Source organism: Artemia sp. Qi Xiang Cuo, chromosome 1, assembly GCF_049724085.1.
Source record: "Artemia sp. Qi Xiang Cuo chromosome 1, ASM4972408v1, whole genome shotgun sequence".
In the NCBI taxonomy this organism is placed as follows: domain Eukaryota; kingdom Metazoa; phylum Arthropoda; class Branchiopoda; order Anostraca; family Artemiidae; genus Artemia; species Artemia sp. Qi Xiang Cuo.
Window position 1 is genome coordinate 66187851 of NC_142794.1, and position 24889 is coordinate 66212739.

General features: G+C 34.5%; 1 protein-coding gene across 3 annotated transcripts in view; it reads left to right on the plus strand.

The window, feature by feature from the left end:
• Positions 1-24889, plus strand: part of LOC148956614 (SPARC-related modular calcium-binding protein 2-like) — a 90641-nt gene that overhangs the window by 21772 nt on the left and 43980 nt on the right. For all 3 annotated transcript variants that reach the window (XM_089086094.1, XM_089086084.1, XM_089086091.1), the window contains exons 2-4: positions 14888-15158; positions 22065-22301; positions 24662-24715. In XM_089086094.1, the coding sequence (XP_088942220.1) occupies positions 14888-15158; positions 22065-22301; positions 24662-24715 (562 nt within the window). The remainder of the gene's footprint in view (positions 1-14887; positions 15159-22064; positions 22302-24661; positions 24716-24889) is intronic.

A 24889-nucleotide genomic window follows, 5' to 3' on the forward strand; every position in this document is an offset into this window, starting at 1 on the left:
TTTCAGGGTCGACGTCAGGAGGTTTAGTGTGGAGTGGGGTATAAAGCGTACTAAAATACACTTTTGAGGCCCAAACTTCAAAATAGAAGGTGACTTCCATATGATTAACAGTATGAGGTGGGGAGGACATACCAGATGTATAAGATATAAGAAAATATTAGATACAAGAAGATATACTAAGATATAAGAAGTTTCTAACGGCATACTCCAATGCATCTTGGCATGTTACATAATTACAGTAAGTAATTCACTATAATAAACAAATACAAAATTTACTGACATTTGAAATTAGAATTTTAAATGCAATTAAACACTGACTCTAAGGCTTAAATGAAAAAGAAATAGTATTAATACAAAGAGCTGCTAATTTCCCCTCAATGTTGTAGTTCTTTATACACAAGTTTGGCCTGCTATTTACTGAAAAGTGGCAAAATGAAACAAATATAATCAGTAGGTAATTGCAAGAGTCTCATTTACCTATTGCTTTTGAAAACATTTAACTAAAAAATCATACCGCGTTAAATAGGTACAACTAAACTGCGCAAATTCATTTTTGGAGTATTCAAATAAAGAAAATGAACTCTTTTTGAAAGAGTGAGAGATTGAAAAGATGGGAATCCCCTCTTATTTGGAATAATTTCGGTTCAGTTTAAGTTTGAATGTCACTCCTTACTTCCATATGAAGAACTATTTTGTTGTTAATGTAATAGAAACACGAATTTGCAGCTTTGACGGCAGCACACATGTTATCCACTCTAGCATTAAGTTTATCTCCCTCCTCTTTCAATTTGCGTTTTGCTTAAATTAAGATGCAAAATATATCTTACATGAGAATATGTCTTGGGATCTGTGCAAAGATTATACTCTGAAGAAAAATCTGGTACTGGTACATTATACCTAACACACGAAAGAAGTCTAGTTTGGTTAATGCTAATGAAATAAAATAAAATAGGATGAATATATAATAGTTTAGAAAAAATTTTGGGCTATTTATTTGCACTTTAGGGGGGTGGGGTGGGGTAAAGCATAGCATATATTAAATATATGACCTAACCTAACCTGGGTAACTCCCCCTTCCTAAACCCACAAAAACAACAATTAAAGATTGTAAATTCAATGAGAAACGACGCTTTGCAATCAGTTTAGATAGCAAATACCCGTTGCTATTGGAAAGTTCTGTATTCTTTTCTTCTTCTCTTGACACGACGTATTTCTCTCCCCTTTTTGAAGCCCTTCCTCTTGACTAGAGGTTTTCAGTTTCTCAAACAATATTTTAAATATAAAACCAACATAGCTGCAATGATGATCGAACCCAAGAACGTTATTTCGTTGGAGAGAAGAAAGGCGCCCTAAAATCACCCAATTACTTTTATATCATCCAATATAAACGAAACAATAGGATATCCTTGGACCCAAGAAGGGTGGCTTTTGGGGCAGTGTCTGTGAGACCATGGGCTAACCGAAAACTGACCCAATTAAATAAGTTAATTTCTCTTCTTCATGAAGTTAATTAAGTCTTTTTTTCAAGAACAAGATTTATCGGTCTGAAACAGTGTTGATACATTAAGAAAATAGTTACTCGCAGGGAGTTTCAAGATATATAAAAAAAAATTGAAAATGAAAACGCAAGAAATGATTTGAAAGAAATAGCGAAAAATGAAGAGAAAGGAAGAGATACAAGAAAAACGAAATGAGGGAGAAACCAAAAAAAAAAATGTTTACAAGGCTTGTGAATAGTTTTTAAAGAGGTACCAAAAGCTAGAAATTGTCTTTAGGAGATATGGAAACTCAACACATGTCTCTTTAATACCTATAGGAAGAACATTTTCCGATTACTGCATATGCTGTATCAGTTTTGAACCTTTAGTGGTTCGCTGGGTTTTTTTTCCATCGTCTTACGCTACGGCACTCTATACACTTGGGAACAAGTTCCTCTCCTTTCCTTCAAAGGATCAAAGCTCATCTTCTTATATTTTTTTTGTGGGGGGGGGGATTTCCTATTTAATTTTTATGGAAGTTCTTCCTGCCTGTTACATTACATTTCAGGTTGTAAGATGAAGTTAGCAAACCATCCATTTCCAAAATAATAATAACTCATTTTCCTTCATTAGGACCGGTCACTGAAACATGCGAGAGGTTAAAAATGCCTTAGGTCATTCGAAAAAACTGGAGAAGGGGTGGCGGAATTGTGACGAAATATGGCTCATTGAGTTTTTAATTCTATAGATTGATATCGTGATTCTTCGTTGTGCCTTATTTGCACATCCTTGTCACGCACTCTCTCTTCGCCTTTTAAGATCAAATGTACTTCATGACAGACAAAATCAGCAAATATTCTTTCCGTGCATGGCGGATTATCAGTCTCTGCACAGGGTTGCCATGTAAGCCATTTTTTCTTGGAAATCTGTAGTCATTTTTCCCAGAAACTTGCTGAAAAGTTTTACAATTGAGTAAGTTCTGTGAGCTCAAACACGACACTGATTTAAGCAATATGCAGTTTAAATAGACCCCAAGGTTCTGAAAACATAGTTGAAATACAACAATAAATGTAAAAACGATTTAAAGAACTAATAAATGATACTGAACCTAATATTTTGGGCCTCAGAGCAGATATTTCAAGCTCATACAAAAGTAACAAATTTAGAAAAAAAAAATTCTGAAAAGTTTGCATGTATTTTTTTTTCCAGTAGTGATCGTATCGAGCTAGTAGTCGTAGAACTTTAGGATATGACACATTCAAGAAACAACAAGATACCATCTAGAGAATAAAAAAAATGCCCAAACAGTAAACAAAAATGTATTTGATTATTTTTTAAGGAGAATCTAGATTTTTGAGAAAAAAGTTTCTTTTACAATGTCACATAGAAAGATGACCCAACGTTTGCCAGATTTGGGACAGTTTTAGAAGTATAATTGGCAACCCTGCTCCACAACTTGTATTAGCTTGAAAATGAGTCTCCGTGTACATAACTCACTCCACTTAAAGCTTTAATTGTTTCATGTGTTTTTCATAATTGATGTTTGAAAGGTTGGCGCCTCCTGGCATGCCAAATTGTCTCGAGACCATGATAAATGTTTTTAAGGTAGCCGTGACGCCCATGACTTTAATTCGTCCCGTAAAATATTCTCTAATTGATGATATCAATTTGTACACCTTCATTGCCTGAGCATTCATGCCAAAATATTACTAAGTGTGATGTCTGTATAACCCTTTATTTACATACTAGTTAAAGAGCCTTTCGGACGACAAGCACAAAAAAGAAAAAAAACCGTAGCGTATACTCTTTTGTGAGGATTTCAGGTAAAATATTTAGCCCCCTCCCCCCAAAAAATTATAAAGTTTTTTTACACCCCTTCCCTAAAAATATTTCTGGATGTTATTAATTAAATCCCCATCCGTGAGACGAAAGAGGATATTTAACAAACTACATGTAAAATTTACAACCTTTTAATAGAATAAAAAAAGGTTTTTATCAAATCCTGATTGCAGCGTCAGATATAACCTCGTAAAGCACGAGCTCTACCCTATAGTAACCGAAAACTTAAAACCCCCTTTGAAATGAAAGTAGTATGAGATTAAAACTTAAAAATTGAGCAGAAATATTCAATTTATGAATGGGACTGTCTCCTTACTAGCCCTCACTCTTTGTGCTAGTTTTTTAGTGTTACGGTGAAAACACTTCCGAGTGCACTTACGCTTCGGCCAAGACCGTATCCAGGACTTTTTAGGGGGGGGGAGGTTTACAAAAGGACTTTATTTACGGGGGGGGGGGTTACAAAAAACTTTATAAAACGTATCGAAAACTTGTTCGTGTTTATTTTGTTAAGTTTTTGCGAGTCGGACAAACATTTAGGGGAGGGGAGGTTCAAACCCCCTACCTACCTGAATACGGCCTTGGTTTCTTGGTTTCTTAAAACGGTGGCAACAAAAAGTTAAACTTTAGTCTAAAGATTGGGGGAGTTAAGGAGGGGGAAGTTATCCTCATATATATATAAATAAATATACATATATATATATATAAATATATATATATATATATATATATATATATATATATATATATATATATATATATATATATATATATATATATATATATATATATATATATATATATATATATATATATATATATATATATATATATATATATATATATATATATATATATATATATATATATATATATATATATATATATATATATATATATATATATATATATATATATATATATATATATATATATATATATATATATATATATATATATATATCAAGACTAAGGAGCGAAACTGAACTGTGAGGGAACATTAGACGGGGAGATGGAGTCTCTTCTCACTTAAGAGAACCAAGGGGAGCCCATCAAATACAAGAAAATATAAATGAAAAAATTGTGATTGTATTAATTCGTTTTGTGAAGAGTGAAGTGGTCTTTTTTATGGTGATTTGATAAAAATTTTAGTCCGTGTACACATCTAAATTAAAGTTTCAGAATCGAAGAAATCGTAACTGCGACGAAATCTGGTTGTATTGACTTTTAACATTACGGCTTACGCCCTATAGAAACCCAAAATTATGCAGATTTTAAACCCTTTTATTTTAATTTTATTCCTGTACCCATACATCCAAAATTTGTATAGTACAGCTGTCACTAAAATTGGTTGAACATTTTTGTCCAAAATATAAACAGCGAGCCAAAATCTTGATTCCTATAAGAACAAAAACCGAAAAAACATTTAAAATGTTTTTTTTTATTAAAGTGCAAATTATATTCTGGTTCAAGGTGTCAGCACTGCGTCGACACCTTGGAACTTGAGGGGTGCATCTCCCCTACCCCTAATCTGTGCCTCTGCTGCCTCCAGAGGAGTTAGAGTGGGTCGAGTAGAGAAGGAGGAAGTATAAGAAACCAACTGACATCTTTAAAGGCGAACATTTTCATGGTGCCAATGAGCTTCTTCTATACAAGCATATCCAGTTGGCTCTTTTTTACGGGTTTTCTCACCTTGTACCCCATCTGGTCAAGGCGACAAGGCCAACATTTTGGCAAAAAGGTCGCTGCATAGGGAGAGACCTATAAAGGAATGGCTGAAAAACAGTTTGATCTGGCACTGTGCATCCATCTGGAGCTGTCACCCTGAGGGCCTATTCTACCAAAGCCAGCAGCGGCTCAACAGATGCATGAGACCAGGGCCGTATCCTGGATTTAGGGGGGGGAGTTTACAAAATTATTTTTTTCTGGGGGGGGGGGTTAAAAAAAACTTCTAAACGCTTCAAAATTTGGTTATATGCCCTTTTGTTACGTAATTACGAGCCAGACACAATTTTAGGGGGGGGAGGTGTTCAAACACCCTAACCAGGAGACCTAGTGATTATACTGGATAAAAGGCTGGCGACATATAGAGCACTCAGGTTTTATGCCGTGAAGTGTGACAAAAAATAATATTCAGATTTTTCTTTTTTAATTTATTTACACATACTTTCAAGGGCGTATCCAGGGGGCTTAGGGGATTTTAACCCTATCCTCCCCCCCCAAAAAGAAATTGGGTGGGTCGCAAAATAAAAATGCATACAAAAAAATTTTGGATGTTTTTACCCCCCCCCCCCACCCAAAAAAAAAGAAAAGAGAACCCGAGAAACGACCTCGCATAGTTTTAAATTTAAAAACTATATCGTCTTGGAAAAGCCCCCTCTCTGTCTTTTTGTGAATAACTAAAAGGTTAGGTGACCTACAGGGCCTTATTTGTCCAAAATTAGATGTTAACTGTCTTCATATTTTTGACCATAATATAGAGAACAAGAATAAAATATTCTAGCTTTTCTCTCCTTTGTTTCTGACAAATTAATAACCGGAAAATACTCCATATGCTCAATTGAAATTTGCTAACCAAATATGGTGATGCTATTTTAAAGGCATGCGCATGCTGATCTGCAAAAATTGCGTAGATTTGTATTCAGTAGACAAAATACATTATTCCAGAACTTTGAAGCTTATATTGACTTCAGTGTTTCAACCGTAAAATGGGGATTTTTCAGTTTTTTTAGGGGCAAACTTTTTCATTTAGGGTTTTAACGTTGTCATTGTTGTTAACGTTGTTTAGGGTAAACGTTGTCGTCAAAAGGTTTTTAATTGCAGCAAAAATCCTACAGACGGAACAAGCTTAAAACGGAAACGTTACGTGGAATTCTGAAAACAAATTATGGTATTAAGCGGGCCCAAGAAAGTTCCCCATGCATTCGTGGAGACGAGCAGCTACTGCTGCACATGAAAAGAGTCAAGGCTTCAGCTACCAGTAAGAAGGATGAAGGTGTTAAGATAATTTCGAAGACCACACTGCCTTTCCATGACGATAAATAAAAGTTAAAATAGGGATACATACTTTTAATAGATAGTGATAATTCACAAAAATACTGGATATTTCCAGTATTTCTGCTGATGATGGTTACTGCACATGTGACCGAAATATCCGGTATTTTGTATGAATTATCACTGTCTGTTAGAAGGATTTATTCCTATTTGAACTTTTATTTATCGTGAAGGTGTTAAATCTGGTTCTACTAAAAAAAAAATCTTTTCTTTTTTATGAATATAAGCGGATTCTGAGGCAACTATGGATTGTTCAGATTGGTGTGATAAGCAATGTGGTACTATACCCAAATTACCAAAAACAACCATATAAAACAGAATTGAAATCTAATTCTCTTACTCGTCTTCCGACATCCCATATTTATTTATTTACTTAATAAAAATTATTGACAAAAGCTTAACATAAACACATCTCCTCCAAATACCACAGCATAATATGGAGGAGGGATAACCAAACAAATAAAAAACACAACTTAACATAAGCCTCAGAAGGGGTTAAAAAAAAACAAACATCTATATATAAACAAACAAATATCTATATATCTAAAAAATCTAAAAATATATCAAAAAATCTTTATATATCTATATATATATATATATATATATATATATATATATATATATATATATATATATATATATATATATATATATATATATATATATATATATATATAAACAAACAGTATTGTTTTATTCTTTACCTTCTTAGTATTACTCAAAGTACCTCATAAGCAACTTTCTATACTTAAAGTTTATATTTACTAGTCGATAAATATAAACATTGTTTTAAATATCAAAAGAAGATGTTTTTGCACAACTAAAGGTCTTGAGTTGCAAAATAAGTCATCTTCAACAAACGTTATTAAAAGTCAGTGTAGCAAGGCTTTACTAGTGATTTGAAAAGAATTCTGAAAATGGGGAAACCTATAGGGATTTTGGTATTGCAAATGGGGATTTCAAGAGACTTGCCACCAGCCTTTTAGGGATTTCAAAAAATATGAAGTGTAAATACTGATTGAATTGTACTGCTGGATCCAATGATTCCAAGATTTGACAAACAATTTAAGGAATAAAAAAAAAATTGCACATAAATACTGATATTACAAAAAGACAGAAACAGATTTTTTTGGTGCGGGTGGGGGTGGAGGCTGGGGTTAATATCCACTGAAAACTATAACAGAACAAGATCTTTTCCTAGTAAACGTATTACAAGTACTAGTATTGAGGCCTGTTTGCAGGAATTTATTTAAGGGCGGGGGAACAGATAGGTCATATATAAGAGCAAAATCAGGTGATGAACATGAAAATAAAAAGTAATATGGATAAAATAGTAAAAATTAAAAGATCTTGGGGGAGGCCCAATGTGACAAGGGTGCCAATTAGCAAAATCTTGGGAGGAAGGGGGGGGTAATGTGACAAAGGTGCCAATAATCGACCAAATTGGCAATTTTATTCTTAAAAAAGTAAAACAGGTTAAGAGGGCGCCAGAAAAAATTTTGCGGGGCGGGAGGAGGGATCCCCTCAGTCCCTCTGGAACCACCAGTGGGTCAATGCACGGTCTACTCCCTCCTCCAGTACAAAAATACTGCGGATGTGCAGAAAAAACTGTTATCTTATGATTATATTAGAAACTATTAGTGGAAAGTAGTGGAAACTAGCATTAGAAAAAGAAAACACTTTCTATAGGTTTATCGGAAGCTAGTCAAGTTTTAGATACGTCATCTCCTCCATGCAAGTACATATGTAGTCCTGGACCTTGCATCCCCCCCGCCTGTGGTATCATGATTTATACTATTTAACGTATTTTCTTATTTTTCCCATATAAAATGCCATTTTTTGTGTTTCCTAAATCCTTACCGCCCCCCCCCCCAATTGAATTTTAGTTAACGCAGTCTGATTCCATTTTTGGACATCTTTAGAAAATAAAATAAAAATATGTTTTCATAAAATGTCGTGCTATTTTTAATTTTTTTTTGTCTTATTAGTTTCTTTTAGACTGCAAATGTGTCTAGGAAGCCGTGTGATCAGGAATCCATATCGGGAGGGGAAGGACAAACCCCTGAAAATAGCAGCAAACGGGTGATTAATACGAATAGGATTGCGAGTTTTGCGGAATTGTTAAAATCTTGGGTTCGACCTCTAGGCATCCTTAGCGTACATTTCCGCATTCGATTGGCCTTTTTGTTGAACAAACTTCTGTTATTTTAGCATCAAAGCCAAAATTTCCAATATTCAGATCTTCCAAGAGCATGCAGTGCACATTTCAAATCTCTTCCTAACAATGTGACTAAGTTAGTTAAGTAATCAAGTAGACTAGAAATAAAACATACTAGCATGCATATAAAACTGGTGCCCTCTAAAAATTTAACTACGCATCCATCAAAGACCTATCCAGGATTTTATTCAGAGGGGGGGGCAAAACATTACAAAACGCATCAAAAATTGTTTAAATGCATTTTTATTCTTTTTTTTTCGAGTCGGAATTTTTTTGGGGGGGGGATTTAAACATGTTAGCAACCTTCCCTTGATACAGCCTTGGCAATCATATAGGGTTTTAGCAAGGATACCCATAAGAATGCATGAAGATTCATGTTAAGAAACAAAATAAGCCATGAATCTCTCCAATATTCAACTTATGGAATAACTGATCATAACATAACGGGCATAATAACCGAATTAAGCAAATAACCAAACAATTACATGTCGAAAAATATTTTAAATCTTTGATATAATTTTTGAAAGTCAGGAATGACATTATTTCTCCAATTCTTATTTTTGACACGTACCATGAACAATACATGGCACCAAGGAACTTAAATCTTTAGCAGAGCCTTTATTGAAATTGTGACAAACTAGAAAAAATAAAAAATTAATCGTGCTTCGGGAATTTACGTAGGCCGCCCACTCCCCCTAGGTATATGTTCACTCTTAAGGTTCATCCAGGGAATCATCTCGACAAAGTTATGTGACAGTGCAAAGATTTACACATGTTGACCTACAAAACATTGATATATATATATATATATATATATATATATATATATATATATATATATATATATATATATATATATTTATATATATATATATTTATATATATATATATATATATATATATATATATATATATATATATATATATAATATATATATATATATATATATATATATATATATATATATATATATATATATATATATATATATATATATATATATATATATATATATATATATATATATATATATTGGACCTCTACCTTCAGAATGTATTTTTTTATAGCTTCTACAGCTTTTTCCGTTCAAACCCATGATTTAGCTATTCTTTATAGAATAGATTTGCGAAAGAAAAAAAAATGCATTTCCCTCATTTAATAATGAAGCTAGATCCTATTGCGATTTGAGCCTAAAAACTGGTTAAACTACACAGGGGGTTGTTGAGTAAATCCTCGAAGAAAACAATAAATGCCTCGAAAAATACCCAAGAGGTCTCGGGCGCCAAGCTGTCTGGTTCGGTTCATTCCAACCTGAATAGATCCCAAGGGGCCCTTTTATGTCTGTATAATAGCCTACCAGTTTTATGACTAGTTGCAGGTGTGCAAATTGGGTTTAAAGGAAGAGCCTTTGAAATTGGACACTTATTTTTTCTCACCTTTCATTGTGTTTCGCTATGGGGTGTTCAGATTTCAAATATTTTAAATTTTGCACGCTCTTTTGATTCAAGTCTTGTATAACAACGGAGAAAGATTGAAGGGAGTAAGACGGATGCTAAAGGTTATCATTTAAGATTTAACTTTGTTGGAAGATTGGTAAGGGTCTGAAAATAAATTCGTAAAAAAAAATAATAATAAGAGCAGTAATCATATAATGAAAATCTCATCGTCCAGTTAAAACTGTAAGCAATTACAGTGTTTTGCATGGTGTATAGTAAGCCCTTAATCTTTGTTTTCAGTTTTTGAGGTTTCAGAGATGTGGCGTACAAGTTTTAGGAATAAAGTCAAGGAACAGTACTTCCATTTTTGAGGTTCAAACGTCATTCCGATGCTTACTGGCACCTTTCGATTTTAGCCTTAATTTCTGTTTTTCTTGAACTTCAAAGATAATTGCTGTTCAAAATAAAAGATACCAATTGAATAAAAAGGATTCAATTCAAAGCGTCTATTACACAAATTAATGACTGCTTATGAAGTCTGCTTTGAAACCGCATCAAATATTATCTGACTGATTTATTTAACGACGACAACTGTTTTTTGAAGATAATTTAAATAATGAATTTCTATAGCATACATCTTAGTGTCCATTCAGCCAGGATATTTAAATCATTTTATTTTTACTTTGGTTTTAATATATTTTTAGTTGAATCAAGACCCCTTTTTCTTTTTTAACTTTCTTTAACTGCATTCTTCTTTTCTTATAATAGCGAGATATACCCATATCACATAAAAATAATTTCTTCTGGGAGGGGGGGGGTCTTTTTAAACCATTGAAAGTCTGTATAACAATTCCTCTACGCTAATGGCTTATTTAGGCATGCGTTCATTACTCAGCAAAACCGCGTTTTATTCAATTTGAATCAGGCTATAGCCCTAATCAAGCCACTCGTTATTCATCGATCCTTAAATACTAACATTTCAAGATCAATAAAGTAGTTTTCACAAGAAGATGGTAAGTGTACCCCCCCCCACCCCCCACCCCCTATTCAGCCTAAATATTGCGAACTTAGTTCAAATATATCTGTAGTTGAAGAGTGTCAGGGACTAAATCCCCCACACATATTGTCGCCTGATTTCTGGTGCGCAACCATGTAATACTGTAGAGATTTCAAAACTGTATAGATGTCTAAACTGTATAGATGAACTAAACTGTATAGATGTCTGGATAAACGGTCTATAATGGCCGTCCATCTTGTATGGACAACATATGTTTGGGACGAATGGGCTACCTTGTCATTGTATTGCTTTTGAAGCTTTGGCAGTACTTTGGCCTACAACAGGCCCAAAATTGTTGTTGTGGGGGTGACGGTGCCGATCAGCAGACCATTCGAAAGAAGCCCTAACAAATTTAAGGACTACTTTAAACAATCATAAATGCTTAATAACCTCATTTCTAAAGGTGCTTTGCTTCGCTTTACCTTACCCAACCCTTGAATAATAAATATACAGTGCGCTTAATATAGGCCTATTCTCTTCATATTCCATAATAGTGAATATCGAACGCTAAAATTTACAGCGACGGAAGCTGCTTAATCGGCGAAGAAAAAGTAGCGCTACAGCGAAATATAATGAGAATGTTATAATAAGATGTATAACTATCTATCCGAGGGTGGGGTTGAAGAGGTGTGCCCTTAGGAATAAGGTAGTTAAGTATTTATGACTGTTTTAACGAAGTTTTCAGAAATTTTTAGAATTTCCTTCAATTGATCTGCAAGCTTACAGTTTCGAGACCAAATATGGCAGAAATTTGCATTTTGCTGGGACAAAATCTCTTCTGTTTCGGTCTTTGTAGTCTCTGTTTGTGAGACAGAGTCTCTGAATGACAACAGTTATTTGATTCACGAAATAATGCATTGAAGTTTTCTTCTTTATGCTATGACATTATTGGAGATTCTGGGATCGTTAGGGGCGGCGTTTGGGGGGGGGGGCAGTTGGCCCCCAATTATTTGGAGATAAAAGTTATTTTATAGCCCATGCCCCTTGACTATCCAGATATGGACCTCTCCGCCCCCCTCCCCCATAAAAATACTGGAGATTCACCCCTTGGGATCGTCTATACAAGAACACAGAACATTGTGAAGAAATTTCTATAACTTGATAAACAAAGCACAATTTAGGCTGCAGAATACAATTTCTAGACTAGCCATGTATAATCCAGGAGATACATAGCTGCTTGTTTATTGTTACATTGGGTAATGTGGAGGATTCTTAGGGTAGGGAATGTAGACCGCACTTCTCACGGTCGTCTTGAAAACGGAACTCATTTTTGGACCGTAATTGTCAAAGAAATTGTGGCGGAACCAGTGTTCTTAGAAACTTGACTGTGGCAAAGGGGGGAGGGTGGAGCCAGTGTTCTTAGAAACTTGAACTTACTCTCAAATTTAAAACAGTATTCTTGTGGAAATCCGATATTTTGATCAATGAAAATACATATTATACATAGTTTTTCTTATTTTTCTCTGACATTTCTTAATATTTCTGATTGGTACCAAGGTTTCAGATAGAATTAAAATGTGAATTTTTGTAGACATACTAATCATGTTCATAGGTTTAGCCATTTGTGTCTTATTAACTTCTGAAAAAGCACATATATGAACTTGGGAGCAGAAGATGGAATGTCTACAAAGAAATACTTTATTCAACAGGCTCAATTGCTCCAACGGTGTTTATTTGGTGGCCGGCCTTTACCCCCCTGGTGATTACCCTCTCCCGGAAAATACCGCCCCAAGGAAAATACCGCTCCGTGGAAAATACCCCCCCCCTCTGGAAAACATCCCCCTGCGGAAAATAAGGCTTTCCAAATTTGATAATTTTATTTCAGTTTTAGTTTTTTTTTATTTCCGTAGGGGGAAGGAATTTTGGTACTTGTGTATTATACGCCACTCACTCAAGTTTACGCTGTGTAAAACTCGTGAAAAAACCGGTTTCTTCGTTAGTTTCTTTCATCTTAGCATGAGACAAGACAAAGACAAGTGACAGGATAGATGGGAAATACATAATTCGGACTATATATTTGCACACAGGGAGGGGGGGGGCAGGTGGTAAAGTATTTGGACAGTTTGAAGTCAGAAAACAATTCCTTCTAGGTATGGCCACTAAAAAATTACAGAAGTTACAGCGAGGTATCTGAAAATTTTGTTAACTAAAAAAAAAAAAAATAAAATAAAATCCCAGTATAAAGTAAATTTAATGTTTCGTTTGAGTGTTTTTTCCAAGCGTTAAGTGTTTTTCTTTTTCTATGTTCTTGGCCGTATAGTTTGGTTTTAAAATACACTTTTCTATCAATCTATCTAATATGAAAAATATTTTTACCAAACACATTTTGCATGCAGACCCGCAATACTTTACCCCTCCCCCTAATATGCAAATCTATAGCCCAAATTTATTGATAAAGTGACCAAAAACTAACGAAAAAACTGGTGTGTTCTCGAATTTTAGTACCAAAATTCGTTCAACCTACGGAAATTGCAAAAATAAAACTCAAATAAAATTCTAAAGTTTGGAAAGCCTTAATTTCCAAGGGGGGTATTGAACAATGGGGTGGGGGATTTTCCGCGGGGACGGGTAATTCCCGGGGGGATAAACTCCTTGAGTCATTTATTTATGTCTTTGTAGGCATTCAAAATGTGTGGTAGGTTCATTCAAAATGTTTGCGAGTAATTACGGTAACCAGTCGCCTTCCAAACTAGCCTACGTAGGTAGCTAGAAGTTAATATTTGAGCTGCTTCCCAGATTTTGGCCAGAAGCCAAAATCAGCAAATCCACAAAATAAGTTGACCTTTTTATTGCACAGGGTCAAAAGCTCTTTGGAATAAGCTCAAATATTCACTCCTAAAACGCTCTAAAACCTTTATTCAGCTAGATCAAGAACTTTTTTCATAAATTTTAAATAAAAATTTGTTCGAAACATAGTTAGCTACCCTTTGTAGGCTTGTTCGAAAAGTGATTATCCACCCCACTGTGTAATTACATGCAAACATCGTTGGCGCCGAACAAGTGTTCAAGAGCACCAAATTTTTCACGGGCACTGTATAAAAACAGGGCACTGCGGGAAAAAAATGCATAATCTATAAATTGTCAAATAATTTACCCTAAATAAGCGTATTCTTTCTTGTCAATGTTTTATCAATTGTCCTCACGTTTTTTCTGTAACTCATTCTTTATTTTTACTCCTTCCTCAACTTGACTAAGGCTATTGCTGAGAGTGAAACAAAATTCTTTATTTTTTTTGCAATTTTTTTTTTGCAATTTTAAAAAATCAGGTGACCGCTTGAAACCCTGCTATTCAAATTTTGGTGAGTCAAGTTAAGGACCGACTTCGAAACCCGTTTGTATTCATCAAAAGATAACCACCTCTTTTTTTGTACCGTAAAATCACTTCTGCATAGCTAGTTTTTGGTTATCATACAGTCCGGCCTTAATTTATCGATAAAATACCGATGCTATATCGCTAAAGGAAAGTGTACAGCATTTTCTCAACGTGTTATTCGAACGTTCCTTCCCACAAGACCATGAACAGAAAGGTGCTTTTTATGTTCGGCACACGTCAACTTTACTACGATGACTTTCCTCACAGTCGGCACATCATTCTCTTCCGAACCGGTTTTCTCAAGGCAATTGCGATGACCGGCACACTTACGATGTTTGATATTCTGAATAATATGGCAACTGAATTTTTAACCAGATGAAAATAACACCGGTTGAGACTGGGCCGAAAGACCACGGACTCGCCTTTCATTTTCATAAATTTAGAAATGGTCACACTTCAAAAGACTTTTTCTAAAATAACATTTTATTTTTCAGGAAAATGGTTTATCAGATTGCATATTAGCCTCTAAGATCTGCAGTGAAGGTGAATATATTGAAAGTCCATTAGGTTTTTTGAAGTCTTCATCACCCCAAATGCAGATTACCACCAGAATACCTAGATCAACTAGCTCTGTCCAAAAGCAAGACACTTCAAATGGTCAGATTTGTGGAACTGATGGGCGAACATATATATCTGAATGTCAGCTTTCACGAGCCAGATGTGAAGGTCATCCTGTAGGTGTGAAACATAAAGGTGTCTGCAAAGGTTAGATTCTTAGAATTTTCTTCTGTGGATATCATAATGGTTCTGCCTAGAAGTAAAATGGTCGTCAAATGGTCAAATTTGCAGGAACTGATGGGCTGCATAAATAGCACAAGACTTTAAGCACATAAACAGATTCTTTGCCATATAGTTCTCCTCGTCCTTTTTATTTTCTTCATAATCTCGGATGGTCTTATCATTCTTGTTTTCCTTAAGCCGTACACCCTCGAAATGTCAGCCACCATCCCCTCAAAACATCGAGTGTATTTGTCTGATTATCTCGTAGGTGCGAAGCATAAGGGTGTCTTCAAAGGTTAGATTGCCCGTAAAGCCATAATTGATGATGATTTGATTAAAAATTATTAACGCCTAATCCTTTTATAAAGCTGTGATTCACCATAACTTAAACATAGCACTAAATTTTCAACTTATGAAACCGTAAAAGGGAAGGAGCTTTTTCCATTGCTGCCTGAAATTAAACAAAAAAGAAGCTTCAAATACTAGCTTTCAACTTCGAAGCCTTACAAATGGACGAATTATGTGCAATCGCTGTTATTCAGAAATAATGCCATGAACATAATTTGAGCAATAGAAAAAAGAGCAAACCAAAAACAACAAAAGCATTGAAAGCGACAAAAATGCACCTTTTCAACTGGAATCATTCCTCCAGGAAAATACCTCGATATATATACTAATACATAGAATGGGACACCCCAAGATGGGCCTGAAGGGTCCAGAATATTTTCTAATCTGGGTCCAAAATTTTTTCCTAATGGTTTTTTGACCCCCCCCCTTTCTTTCTCTCTCTGGAAAAACCTTTTGATAAATAAGTAAACAGCTATACTTGAACTATTCTAAGGTAATTTGAATTTATTTTTCATCCTATCTCTTGGCCAAAATTACATCACTTTTCCAAAAATAAATTAGACAGAGATCACAGATGTAAAAGTAGGTTCAATATTTACTATCTCCTAATGAAAAAATGAAAATAACTGAATTTAGTGCCTCGTGTTGCTAATAGGATAGAACTATCAATTCTATTGCAGATAAGTTTACGTCTTGAAAATACTAGTTTTACCATATAAACTTATTTGCTGCACCAACGTCAGAAAGAGAAGCTAGATGGCACTAGAGCGTTAGGAAGCAGACTTCGCTTGGGATTTGGATTTATAGGTCTACACAAAGACTTATCAGACTTTATGCCCCCAAAAAATCTCCACGATTGCCACATGTAGTGCCGATTGCCCATTTTTCCCTTCTCAGATAAATTCAGGGACCACTATAGAATACTATAGATTCACGCAGAGCTAATATCTGACACACTGTAAAGCCATGGAATAATTAATATCGATAATGTAGATCCACAGAAAGGTCTCTAATCAGGACTGGAAAACTTAATTCTCTGCCGAGGTTTTAGATTTTGGCACTTTCATACAAATATCGGGTTGATTTCTGATAGTATCTATTTTGCCACAGAAGTGAAAATTATTCATTATTGAGAGATTTTCAATAACGTCTACACAGTTCAGCCAATAAGATGAAAAAATTGAAATATATTCATTAGAACTGAGTTTAAAAAAAATAAGAAACAGCTGATTATCCAATATTTTATCCTAAAAAAAAATGGGGATAATCCTCAAAAGTACCTGTCAAGCCTATACAGCTTGTTGAATGGAGCTTACATCAGCAGCATCATAATTAGAGTTCATACATTCTTAGATCATATTGGCTATACCTGGCATATGAAGCAAATAGAAGAAAGGAAATAATAAATGAACAATAAAATAAAAAAGGGGTGAAAAACGAGGATTTTGTCAGCCAGTGGCAAAAAACCTCTCACAAAAACCTTTTCTCACCCCTTTTTTATTTTATTTTTCATTTATTATTTCCTTTCCTCTCTTTCCTTCATATGTAATTAGAGTTCATACCAAACCAGTGAGTTCCGTGAAAAATTGAGTCATGAGAATATTCGCCCACATTCATTTCGTGAAACCGGACTTGCAAACATCACCTCTTAATTGAATTTTAAACATGATAAATAATAACTGCAAATCATCAACTCATTCACGAACGAAATGTTTTTATAGGCCATTTAGTCTGTTGGGTCTACCAGAATTACAATTGTTTGCTATGTGAATTAGGATGATTTTCGCCAATTATGCATAAGGAGGAGCACTCATGAGACATGGAAAGGAATTTGGCCACACACGAATTTCTAACATTTAAATGCTAGTTTTTAAGACAAGAGACAGCTTCAAAATTAAATGTATGCTAATTATAGAGTCTAAAAAAATCCTTAAATACTTCTATATTTTGTTTCCAAGGTTCCCATAAGAATTAAATTAAAAAACAGTAATTTAGCAATGGAAAGTGGGGATTTACCAGTTTATTTTTTTTATTTAACGCGGACCATAGTAAAAGTCAATCTAGGTTTCTATTATCAATTAAATATAAAACAAAATGTGGATTATGCTTGGAATTTCTTCACAATTCAGCTTGAAGGAGAAAGATGAGGCAGAAACACTCCTTAAGACCTTAAGAAAAAAGGTTTGGATGAGCCTGTGTTAGTATTTGAAAGCCACGTACAATTGATCTTTCTTCTAAATACACCACTACTATAGCCGATTAAACCATCGATAGGAAAAATTGGGTTGTTTGCATTTCCTGCGAAGGTATGTCTGCCTTCAACCCCTATATAATATCAATTTTTCTGAAAAATAAGTAATACACCTTAGAAATAGGCTATAATTGTTATTAACTCTTTTAGCAGATGTTTTAGTGTTTGTTATTTTATGCTTGATGTGATTTATTCATTTTAACCCTCTCGTGAGGGAACTAATTTTTTCGATTAACTGATAGAACAGTCGTTTTTTATGTAAATAAAATAGTTGGATTTCGAATATATATTCGGAAATTGAAAAAAAGATAAAAAATTAACAAATGCCATTGTCCACGAATGATGACGGCAACCAGAAATTTAGAACACATTAGAAACTGCTTATCTGACACTGTGAACGTTGTCAAAATAATAATTTAAAAAACTAAAAAAGTAATGAACTCCATTGAACCAAAAATGAGCAAAAAGAGAATCAAATAGTCGAAGTGTAAAACTACCACAAATCAGCATAAGTAAATAAATGAAATCCAAAACGAACAGAAATTACAATAAATAACCGAGTCAAACTCAAAACGAGCAGAAATTAACATGATTAGGGCTTACAACCCCTATGCCTTCTGCATACAACCCCAAGGCCAGAACATAATTTGCACTTTTAATGAAAAATGTGAATGAATGTGCATTGTCAGTTTAATATACATATGCTCATATTTTTTCTTTAAAATCTTAATATTTTTTATTTATTAAAGTTATAAAAACTTAAAACATTTAAATTTTTTCGGAGTATTTTAAATAAATTGGCTATCTCAAAATTTCTACTTATGTGCATCTCGGGAAAACACGACGCGCGGGGGAGGTAGCTGCCCTCTGATCACTTTGACTCTTAAAATGGGCACTAAAACTTCTGATTACCAATCCAATAAGCCCCTTCCGAAGCTTACCTTTCCAGTGAGACCCCTCTAAAGTATATACGACCTAAATTTCTATACTATATACTATACTATACTATACTATACCTAAATTTCCATTGGATGCATTTCGGGACAATACGACGTGTTTGTGTGTGTGTGGGGGGGGGGTGGATGCCCTCCAATCACTGTTACTCTTAAAAAGGGCACTGCAAATTCTGATTACCAATCCAATGAGCAACCTTCGAAGCTTATACGACCACCCTTTCTATAAAAACCTCAAATGCCCCCAGGCCATAACTTACAACCCATGTCCTGAGGACTGTGGTGGGTGGTGGTGGTGGTCATCCTCAAAAACATAATTTCCGGGACTTTCAACTACACTAAACAAAATAGCTATCTCAAGATTTTAATTGGATGTGTAAGAGAAATGATGGGCGTGAGGGGCTATTTGTCCTTCAATCACTTTCGACTATTAAAAAGGGCACTAGCCCTTTCAATTTTGAATCAAATGAGTCCTTTTTAAAGTATCTACGACAAATCCTTCTATACGAAGTGCCCTGGTCTAAAAAAAAAAAAAATAATAATACATTGTACCAACATCGTTCTTTACTTAGGCAGCGTTATTGCGCTGCCTATGGTTCAAGACACAATGTTGCTTCGTTTTTTTTTTTTTTTTTTTTTTTTTTTTTTTTTTTGCAAATGAATCTTGTTTCACTCGAATAGTTCTTGTTCTGGTACCAAAAAATATTCTCTTTTGCTAGATAAGCTATTAGGACTTGAAGTGGCCCCTAATAAAATTAATCTAGATATTATTGAGGACGTTGCGTATTTAATATATGCTCTGCTTTACCCCCCCCCCCTAATGTGCAAATATATAGCCCAAATTTGTTTCTAAACTTTTATATTTTCATCATATTTTGTTTTATTTCATTAGCATTAACGAAACTTCACTTCTAGCGTATTTTCTGGATTCTTAATAAGTACCCACAAATTAACTCCTTTTTTTGACACAGCTGCTCCTGACACTGATCCTTCTCCGCCTTTGCTTGTCATAGCTACTGCAAAATGCACTTTAAATTGGATGATATTAAGCATCCTGACAGAGCACGTTTTTTCAGTAAATAATCCACGCATTGACTGGAGCAGCATGAAATGGTAGAAATGAGCATGTGCCAACGCTTGTTTCTATATTTCTTCTGTAAAGTGAATTCAGTTAATCTATCACTTCCATAAATCCAATACATTTATTATATTCCCTTATTGCACATGACCTTTCAATTGCTACTTTGGACTTTGCTGTGTTGTACCATTTCTGGGCACTGTCAGATGGGATGTGACCAACAAAGGATGAAAAAACATTGACGATGTTGGTATCTTTCCAGCGAAAAAAGTTGCTCCTTCAGAAGACGTAGCCAACGATAAGGTTCCCTATTTTTTTTCGTCTCGACTTTTGTTATTAGCTTAGATGCATCATCTCCAAGTCAGTTTGCACGAAGGGTTTCAACACTATACATTTTCTATTATGCTAGTGTTTCCACCAAAGAAATAGAGGCGAAGAAACTGAAGTACACTTCGGCGTTTGTTTTCAAGACCAAGAGTTAGTCTTGCAACTGAAAATGAGCGAGTATCGTAGTGCAGGTCACCGTCAGGACTTCTTTCCTTGAGAAGCGAAATCCAGACATTATCTGAGCCTTTAAGCCCTTGGCTTGAAATGCCGTATACTAAGCAGTCTGAGATACCCTAAGACTAATTCATCCGTTGTGACTCGGCTCAATAGTGACCAAAACTCTATATAGTGACCGAAATTTTACGGACGGGGTTTTTTTGGAGGGGGGAGGGGTGCAATTGACCAGATGGAATTTTGCAGAGAAGTGTATTTTACATGGGAGGAACTTTCCACGGAGGAGTTTCCCGTAAGGGGAGGGAGTTTTTTTATGGAGGGTGAGCCAGAGTTACCGACATTATTTAAAAAACGATCAGAGATCATATATAAAAAAAGTTATTTCAACTGAAAGTAAGGAGCAACATTGAAACTCAAAACAAGCGGAAATTATTCCGTATATGAAAGGGCTACCCCTACCCCTCAATACCTTGCTCTTTGCGCTAAAGTTTGACTGTTTGTCCCAATTTTTTAAGAACGACTCCTGAAACACAAGGGGTGCTTAATTTGAATAGGAAGCTTTTTTAAAAGTGCTAAGAACTTTAGCGCGAAGAGCAAGGTATACTTCATATACTGAATAATTTCCGTTCGTTTTGAGTTTTAATGTTGCTCCTTATTTTCAGTTGTAACAAGTTCTTTTTTTTATTTTAATCAATAAAGGAATGTGCTGTGGAGAGACAATTTACGAATAAGACTTTGGGCAGCATAAAGTGTCAGTGCGATTACTTTATGCTAGGCTTGCAAAATGCAAGGTTGGTGGGTAACATGGCTCCCGAGCACTTCCCCTGTGGCCCAATTCATATAGAAAATTGATAAGAATATAAACCTTAGCACTTTGACATGGTAATGAATAAGAATGAAAGTAATGTGTCACTGACAGTGTAGTGTTACCCAACAGAAGTAACCGACAAAAATTCAAGCCAAGCTTAATTTAATTTATGGAAATTAAGATTTCAATTCAATGCTATAGTTTGTTTTGATCTAATTTGAAATTTTTTAATTACGCAGGATGCTTTGTAACACGTTATTTTTTCTTGCTTATAAAATAGTCAAGGCTGGTTAAAAAGGCAGAAAAGCACTTAAAACTAATATTGCTAATGAGGCTTATAACTAACTGTAAGAATTTTTTGAAACAGTAGACTGTGCTGATTTGCTGATTTTTCCCGAAAGGAAAACTTGAATTTCCTCTTTTATCATTTTACTACAATTTTTGGTGTTGCCCAGAAGGCCTGATTCGAAGAGCCAATACGCAACGGACAAAACTTTCAAAAAGGAATGTAGATGAAATAAATCTACGAGCTGTTTTTCAGACGAAAATGGACATATGGATAAATACTGATATTCACCTAACGAGTCAGGTAGTAGATCCTGTTGAAGAAGCCTTTGATACACAGAAAAACAAAAGCCAAGAAAGCACAGTGTTGTATTGGTTTTTCGTTCTATTCTTCTTTGATGTAGTCTTCCAGCTGACCTTTTATTATCGTCATTCCCTCTAATTTTGCCGCAATTTTCTTAAGAAATCGATGAGTTATGTAAATATAAATATAATATTCCGAAGAGAGTAATAATCAGGATTCAATTAGCAGTCAACATTTTTAAGCAACTCGTGTTTGCTTTTTTTAAGTGGGATTTGGTCCTCATCTTGTTTTAATAATAAAGACCTGCTATGATGTATTGCACAAAAATGAAATGAATAAAAAAAAAAATGATGTGCATTACAGGTCAAGAAAAACGGTGTTGGGATGAAAGAAGGCTTTCGTTGAAAGCAGCTGCAAATAGAATAAGCACTGGCAATGGTGGGTCAGGGCAGACATTCATTCCAGAGTGCACAGATGACGGAAAATTTGCAGAAATACAGTGTTACAGGGGAACAGGATATTGTTGGTGCGTGACAAAAGATGGAAGACCAATTCCAGGATCCTCTACTATCAATAAAAGGCCAAATTGCTCCAACAAAGGTAAACATTTATATTAGGTATATCAATATGAAACTAATCTGTTTCATAATTGGAACACTCTCCCATGAGAAAAACATGCCGCCCTCGTGATAAGAAATAGTAGCAAAGCGCACTGCCTTATGCACTTTATTTAAGTGTAATGCCATATCTTAAAGGGGAAAATTAAAGAGCAGATGGCTTGCAAACATTTTAGTCCCCTTCATATTTGGGATTATCCTTTTTTGTCATATAAAGCAAATTCACGTAGATACTTTCAGTCTCGAAGAATTTTGTATATGAAGAGCTATGGCACTGGAGGGAGGATACCCCCTTCTCATACTTTGGAGAACTTGAAGTGTGTTATTAAAACAAACAGAAACTAAATTTAAATAAAACATTTTTTCAAATTAAATTAAAGGGTGGCTTAAAACTTTAATTTTCAAACAAGCATAAATCATCCTATCAAAACGATGTAAATACATTTTAAGACCACACTGGCTATACGTGACATATGAAACTAAGAGAGGAAAGAAAATAATAAATGAAAAATAAAATCAAAAAAGGTGAGGAAACGAGGATTTGTCAGCCAGTGACAAAACATGAAGACGAAGAAACAAGCAAATATTTTGACAAGGACCTCCGCCAAGTCATCCTCAGTGCTAAACAAAAAATAAAAAATAAAAAGAAATACAACGAAAATTTAACCTTTCGAACTTTACCCGGTAACGACAGAACAGACTCTAAATAAAAACCAGGTAGAAATCAATGAAAAAAATTTACTAAGATGATTGAACAAGAATCCTTTGCCTTACAATAGCTTTAGCTGGTCTATAGTTTCGGTTTTCATTAGATATGCAAATAGGTTTCTTAAGTTAGACTGAGTAAAAATACTGATTGAGTCTTTTAAAATTAGGTTTTTATAAATTGGGCTTAGTGAAATATCTCCAGTGTCTCTATTTATAGCCAAATTTCTGTTTATGTATTTTTTTTTTTATCTCAATTACCTCTTTAAAAGATTGCGGATTGGCCATTTTAAATCTGGCTGACAAAATCCTCGTTTCCTCGCCTTTTTTTATTTTATTTTTCATTTATTATTTTCTTTCCTCTCTCAGTTTCATATATCAAAATGAAGAAGTCCAACCCAAGGTATAATTCAAGCGTCTAGCCGTTTTTATATGAACGATTCAAGAATTAATGATCCCATAAATAAGCAATGTCATAAAATCTTTAACTTAGTTTTCTTGTACCTGAGTGTTTCAAGAATGAACGCTTTTTTTGTTGCATTAGCTTTAAATAATAATTTTTTCATTTCATATGAAACTCAGTTCGTAAATAATGCACTAATTATCCTCTGGGTATATTTTTTCGTATTCTAATATACCTTTAGAAAACTACTAGAACGACTTAGCGCAAAGAGTAAGAATTTGAGGGGGCCGCAGTCACAGTTTCTTATAGGATGATTTATGTTGCTTTAAATATTACTATCGCTCTTTACTTTCATCTGAAAAGAAAAATCGGATTAGCGACGCTTCTTGACTACTAAGGTCCCTGCGTCGGCCCTACAGTGTGTTGCTAGAGCCGTACAGTCGGCTTCGATCTCTGGATTCCGTATTACAAGTAACTTTTATTTGAAAAAAAGTATCCTTTTTAATTTGATTAGCTTGCCAAAGAGCCGGTACTATCTCTATCTTGGTCGTAGTTGTGGACCCCTTATATAAAGTTTGACTCTTTAGCTTATAAGATTTGTATACACGGTTCAGCCACCCACGGGACTTAGAAATAGTAACTAAGAATATATATGGGACAAGACTTGAAAGTTGGTCAATAATAGGCTATTAAACCAAAAAATGAACATTGATTATGTCCAAAATTTTTGGTCAGTTAATTAGGATTTTTTTTTTCTTAGAAACTCCCACTAGAACATTGTATGCGGGATCACTGGCGGCTCATCAGTGTGTACCATGGTATCGTGTACTTTACACGACATGAACGCGTTCACGCTTACTGGAGTAATAGGTGTGAATTACTGAGGAGGAAAACAATATTTGCTACTTAAAATAATAACTTAGGTTTGTCTTTTCAGTTTTTAGTTTACTATTGTCTCGCTTGAAACTGTTCATAGCTTGACACCATACGCATTTCTGCTACTTTAAAACTATCATATAATGCCAGTGAATGTGGTTAATTTTAAAATTAACCACAGTAATATTCAGTAAGATTCAACTTATTGCATCTAATTGGATGGACTATAAATAACTCTTTTAAAAAAGTCCCACAGAAAGCATTGAATCCCTGGCAGATCTGTTGATAAATGTAAGTTCACTTGATTGCTGTATTAAAGAGGTTATCATTAGTAAAACTAATTTATGATAACTTTGCAGGAAAATCTATAACCAACCGGCGATCGCCTACAAATAAGCAAAAAACAAGGAAAGGTAAGAGATTATATCTTGTTTATTATTGATATGAATTGAATTAGCCAGGTAACCAGAATGTACTACATTATAGTCAATTATAGCAGGAAAGGCTAGCGTTTAAGTGAAATTTCTTAAAATAAGGATGTCTTTTTTATTCCAATTTTATAAGTAACTAACAGCGAAGCCTGTCAA